The sequence below is a fragment of the Cryptomeria japonica genome, chromosome 5, assembly GCF_030272615.1.
Source record: "Cryptomeria japonica chromosome 5, Sugi_1.0, whole genome shotgun sequence".
Classification (NCBI taxonomy): Eukaryota; Viridiplantae; Streptophyta; class Pinopsida; order Cupressales; family Cupressaceae; genus Cryptomeria; species Cryptomeria japonica.
In genome coordinates this window covers 4,145,242-4,151,657 of record NC_081409.1, presented here as the reverse complement: position 1 = coordinate 4,151,657, position 6,416 = coordinate 4,145,242, and the positions used below count along the sequence as shown (strand labels likewise).

The 6,416-nt window shown below is 38.9% G+C and overlaps 1 protein-coding gene across 1 annotated transcript; it reads right to left on the bottom strand.

Annotated features, from left to right (window-relative positions):
- Positions 1-2,030: 2,030 nt before the first annotated feature.
- On the bottom strand, positions 2,031-6,277 carry LOC131077954 (pentatricopeptide repeat-containing protein At1g08070, chloroplastic). Its single transcript, XM_058015552.2, has 2 exons — positions 3,454-6,277; positions 2,031-3,319 (listed from the first exon to the last, which is right to left on the bottom strand). The coding sequence occupies exon 1, from the start codon at positions 6,112-6,114 to the stop codon at positions 4,069-4,071; it is 2,046 nt and encodes a 681-aa protein (XP_057871535.2). The 5' UTR covers positions 6,115-6,277; the 3' UTR covers positions 2,031-3,319; positions 3,454-4,068.
- Between the last annotated feature and the right edge of the window lie 139 nt (positions 6,278-6,416).

The window sequence follows — 6,416 nt, the reverse complement described above, 5'->3', positions numbered from 1 at the left end:
TAATCAGGTATGGTAGATGCTATCACTGGCAGTTCATTCTTCTGGATTGTTGTTCAATTATATTGAGGTGGTTATAACCTCTCTGTAGTCAATGAGACTCCTTTGTAATGAGTAGTATGCTCTAGGCAGTGTGCCTTCCTGCATGTGCAAGCCCCTTATTGTATCGGATACTTTCTCCAGAAGTATTATCTGACTATGGGTAGGCTTCTCACCATGGTTTTTTTCTTTACCGGGTTTTCCATGTACAAATCATGGTGTTATGTGGCATGGTTGCATTGTGTTAATTCTTTGTTTCATTCTTAAGTTTTATTGCTTACTAGTATCTGTTTCTGCTATTTCGGTATTCAATGTATATGTCCTCTGGTTAAAGGTTATAAAGTGATTTGATTAATATAATATGTTGACAATTGATTCACCCCCATCCCCCGCCCTCGCCCCCCCCCCCCCCCCCCCCCCCGCCTCCCATTCAGTTGTCCACCGGTTATTCTAACAGATAACAAGCCAATAAAAACATTGTCTCATAATCCTGTAAGAAGTCATAAAAGCTGAGAGATGTCCTCCACAAACTTCACCATGAAGTGCTTCCAATAATTTATTTTGTTGTTCCTTGTCAACACACCTCAAAAAGTTACCATCTATGTGTTACAAGCTAGGGTTGTCGTTGCACCAAAATATCGACATGTCAATGCCCGATACAACCACTAGACTTATAGAATCCAAAAGAGTTTGTTAAACCATGTCGTGAATCCCTACGAGGGACGTTGGCCCACTGCCAACAATCCCCCTCCCAGCATCACTCGCCACGACCTGCGTGATTCGAACCTGTGAGCAAGCTCTGATACCACTTGTTACAAGCTAGGGTTGTCATTGCATCAAAAGATCGACCTATCAATGTCTGATACAACCAATAGACTTATAGAATCCACAGGAGGTTGTTAAACAACGTTGCGAATCCCTGCGAGGGATGCTGGCCCACTGCCAACACTATGTTCTTTTAAATTTATTTTTTGCTTAGGTGACAGTGTAGTACGACACTTTCCATAAGTCAAGAAATATGTTGTATCTGAGATCCAGTCATCAGGAGTACTAGTGAAAGATCATTCCATTTTTCTGGCTTATTTTCGACAATCATCGTGCATAAGCCTCTTCTTCTAACTAGAGTGGTTTGTTTAATGTCAACATCATACTCCTGCACCTTTGCAACCCAAGCTCCTCTTTTATTTCCATCAATATCTTGTCGACTCAAAATGCTTTTAACTGCAGAATTGGGGACGAAAACTTTTAAGTGAGAATGTAAGATGTAGAACCTAAAATTCATTAGAGCCCTAACAACAACAAAAGCATGCTTTTTAGTCTGTGTATTTCAACTCATGTTTCTTCAATGGCTGTCTCATAAAGCCTATAGGTGCTTCCATGCCTTGATCATCTTTTTGTAGTAAGATGGCAGACAAAGTATGCTCTGAAGCGTAACAGTAAATAATGAAATCTTTCTAAAAATTGGGTTGTATCAAAGTGGGAGCATTAGCTATAACTGTCTTTATGTCTTCAAAGGACTTTTTTCTTTCTAGGCTCCACTTAAAAGTCGGTTGACTTTTCAACATCTCTACAATATGTCTTGTTAACTTAGCAAAGTCTGGTATGAATCTTCTCAGAAAATTCACCTGACTGAAAAAGGATCTAGTCTTATCTATAGAGGCAGGAAGTCTTAGCTATTGAATTGCCTTAACCCTTTCAAGATCAATTTTGATACCATCTTTTGAAACAATCTGTCCCAAAAGTTTTTCTTCTGTTACTACGAATATAGCGTTTTAAAGAAGAACTGTTACATTAGTATTTATGCACAAAAAGAAGGCAAGCTTTTCAATATTTTCATAAAATTCAATACTACATAAATTTAAAATTCTAAATATTGCTACAACTTTGAATTTCTACTTTCATCACGATTTCATTCAAAAACATAAAACTTAGAATAGTATTAAAGCAAAGAATGAACCCAGAAATTTTCATTGATCAAGACTCAAGCTCAGCATCTGTCATTGGAAGATGCAAGATTATACAAGGTTAAAAATATCATGAAAGTGTCTGAAATATCCTAGTAACTATGTAGTTGATATCGCCAAAAGGTGTGAGCTAGCATATCTACTCACAGGTATATAATCTGATATTTGCTCTCTAAAACACTAAATCTTTGTGCAGGAGATTCAGCAGTTCTGCTGCTATTCCTGGCCTCTTGTGCTTCTGAAGTGCTATGGCCTGTCAAAATGGCCTCGAGGATCTATATATGAACTGATTGTTGCTCGATTCAGTAAAGCCACCATAAATACACATCACGCTTATACTTGATGTATAGAGTTATAGACATGACACATAAAAACACAGTATGGCAGGGATCCAGGGGGTAATGTGGATTGACAAACTTAAAGCTTCCTTTTCCTTCAATTACCATGCCATCTTGCTGTTATTGACTATATTTCATAGATGTACACCTTGAGAATCAATATCACTGTGAGACGTGCATTATGGGTTAGGGTTCCACATTGAGATTAATATGCCTCAAGATAAAGTTGGTTATTACATAGAGATTATTCCATGCACATAGATTGCATATGTATTGCACATATGCAAAAATTTACATAATTTTTGTTTGAGGAAAGATTTGTGAACAAGCAATGCAAGCATCAAATCTCCTCTTTTTGAGGACCATGGAAGCATCGAATCTATCAAGATCTTGGTTTGTGAAGCTTCCTTGATCACATAGAAATAAAAGTTAAAATGTGTTCTCTGTCTGATAATCCCTCTTGCAACTGCCTCTGAATTTCTCCTATTTTCATGCCTCATCCTGTTGGTCTCTTGCCATCTCTTTATCACAACAACAGATGCAGCTTTTCATGATACAATATGAACTTGTGCCCTGGGTATCTGCACATGAAACAAAAGGATTTGCCTTCCATAGTAATCAATCACTATAATCATAACAACGGGAGCAACTCGTCAGTCTATACTACTTTCAGTTAATTCAATCCTGCTATGCCCCCTCTTGTACCAACTTCCAGCTAGCTGTCTGTCCGTTTCTGTTCTTCTCAATTCAATTAGTATGCAGCTTTGATCTATCTATGTGACATGTCTAAAATGTACAATTTTGTCCACTATGAGATGGTTTGTATTGCAGTTATCTTCATTACCTCAAGTTGTAGAAGTATCCATGGATCTTAATGCAACTTGATTCACTCTTATATACTCCCAAAGTATTTGACACAGCCATTCCTCTCACAAATGTATTCCGTGCACTCCCTCCTAGTTCTTCGGCAGAGAAGCATTGCTGTAACATTAATATCCTTGGTTAAATTTGGAATCACAGAAAATATATTTCCTGAAACCAAAAACAAACAACTTTAAAATTTGCACTAAAGACCCTAGAATACAAACATGTCCAAGACTCGTCTCATGACCTACATGACTTATTGGCTTGAATACATGTAGTCCTTGCCTCCAGTAAAGAAGCATTAGAGGCACACATGACGCTGCAAGGTGCAGAGTATGATGAAGTCTACTCTCCATACCAGAGCAAGATTACTTAGAAATAACTGATGTATATGCTGATTTAACTACAACTCCAGTGCAGTTTCTGCCTTGTTTAAATATTCGATGTGCATAGAATTTTTTTTGGACTCGCATTTTCATCATTTTTTATGATGTCATTCTATCATTGGTTGACCCCTTAAAACCTTTCCAAATGATCACATGGAGCCATCCTGTAGAAATAGACTAACTTCCATATTGGTGGTGAGGCTTTAATTAAAAGGCTAATTGTCCACAACATCGTAGTTGATATATTCAAAGAATGTCATGGCTTATCTGTCAATGTATATTTCATGACATCTGTGTGCCTTACCCTCATCAATGATCCATTCAGTGCCTCTCCCGCAGCCGATTCTCAACACCTTGAATCTGCAAAGGCTGGGTTGTCTAATAAGTGAAAATAATTCACGGTATGGTTGCCAGCATGTGGCAAACAAAATGGGTACAGTTAGAGTAACTGATGCCATTCGGTGATTCTTTCAATCAGAATTACCAGTAATCCCCACAAGAACAATTTCCATCCCTAAAAACGTGGAATCGTTTTGCATCCCTTACTATAATTTCTCGTTTGACAATCATGGAGATGAACTTCGTTGCAACATGGCAATCACCACATACACGAAGATTTTTGGTGATCCGGATTGGCGTTCCTGGGCTTGTTTTAATTAGACCAAATGCAATGGCCAACTTTTCACTGTGCCTCCCAAGTAAATCTTCCTTCACCTCTTCCTCCACATCATGCAACACAAAGTTTGTATTAGGAACATACCCTGCCTCCTTCATATGTACAGCCAAATTTTCCAGCATTGCATCAATTTTGTCAAAATCAAGATGTGATCTGTCACCCACAAGGAATGAATGGACTTTGTTATTTATCTCAATCAAGCTGCATCCTGGATTCTTTTTCACCATCCTTTCTTTCATCAATGATCTTACCTTTATTACCTGATCCCATCTGCCAGCAGCAGCATAGATATTGGACAGCAGTACGTAACGCCCAGCATTTTGGGGGTCTAATTCCAGAACACGTTTTGCTACCTTTTCTCCTAGCTCAATGTTACCATGAATGCCACAAGCAGCAAGCAAAGAACCCCAAACAGTAACGCCTGGTTCGAATGGTATATTTTCAATGAAGTTTTGTGCCTCATCCAGATGCCCGGCACGTCCAAGAAGATCAACCATGCACGCATAATGCTCCTCTCTCGGCGGAATGCAATAATATTCAATCATGTAGTTAAAATAATGCCAGCCCTCATCCACCAGTCCCCCATGACTGCATGCGGACAAAACACAAACAAAAGTAACATAATCTGGCTTTAAACCCGCCTGTTCCATTCTAACAAAAAGTTCAAGAGCTTTGTCACCATGTCCATGCATTCCATAACCATCAATCATTGCACTCCATGAGATTACATTTCTTTTAGACATCTTATCAAACACTTGGCATGCAATCTCTACACTTCCACATTTGGCATACAAGTCTATGAGACCAGTCCCAACAACAACATCGGAATCAAAGCCTCTTTGAATTACATAACCATGGATTGCTTTCGCCTGTTGCATGGCTGCCAAATCTGCTAGAGCCTTAAGCACGCTTGGCATAGTGACTCTGGTAGGCTTCAAGCCCTCCATTTGCATTCTATTAAAGAGCAATAAGGCCTCGCTACACTCTTCATTATTCCCGTATCCACCAATGATTGAATTCCATGAAACCACATCCCTATCAGGCATACTATCAAATATCTCCCTCGCAACCTCCATATTCCCACACTTTGCATACATAGCCACAAGCGAATTCCCAACATAAATATCCAGTCCTAGCCGGCTCCTAACCACACAATCATGAATTCTCTTCCCCTCCTCAAGATCAGACAGCTCGGCGCATGCCTTAAACACAAAATTAAAACTGAAAGTATCAGGCTTAATACCAGATTCCTCCTGCATTCTATAGAAGAATGCAACCGCCTGCTCGAAAGGCCCGTGTGTGGCATACCCAGCAATCATGGTATTCCACAACACCACGTCTCTCTTCCGCATTTTGTCAAACACTTGCCGGGCAATTTCCATTGCTCCACACCTACAATATAATCCCACGAGCCCATTCCCCACGTAAAGATCAGACTCGCATCCCACTCTGACTATCTCATCATGAATCTTTCTACCTTCTTCCAGAGCCTCAAGAGCACTGCACGCTTTTAAAACAAAATTAAATGTGTAAGTGTCTGCCAGTTGACCTGTTCTTTTCATTTGGTAATACAACCTAATGGCTTCTACATATGGGCCATTAGTAGCATAGCCTCTGATCATTTCATTCCATAAAAATGCATTTTTTGATCCAGAGATTTTGTCAAAAACCATTTGGGCATCCTCCATACTGTCAAGCACGACATACATGCTAACAAGTTTCGATAGAAGTTTCTTGTCTTTGGATCCAGTTTTGAGCATGCGAGCATGGGTTTGGTTCAGTTGTTTAAAGCTTTTACATGACTGTATAATGTGATTGAATCCACTTGCAGCTTGCTTTAGTGTTTTCATGATGAATATAAGATTAATCTGAATTTCAGCAGCATAGCCAATCTGTATGAACAACCCAAATGAGTTCAGATTTTAATTAGACAATTGTTTCATGTATTTCGTTTTTTTTCTTAGGAAACTTTGCTTTCCCAAATTGCCTGAATTGAGCCTCAAAAATTGGATATTCTTTGATCATTTTGGGGTGAGGGTTTAAGTCGAATTCAAATTGTTTTCAAATTTTATTTGTGCATATGAATTTAAATTTATATATTTTTCCATACGAAGTTAAGAATTGAGAGGTATATTTGTGGGATATGAACTCG

Excerpts from the sequence above, each read along its gene's own strand:
- LOC131077954 (XM_058015552.2), bottom strand. The coding sequence starts at position 6,114 with ATGAAAACACTAAAGCAAGCTGCAAGTGGATTCAATCACATTATACAG.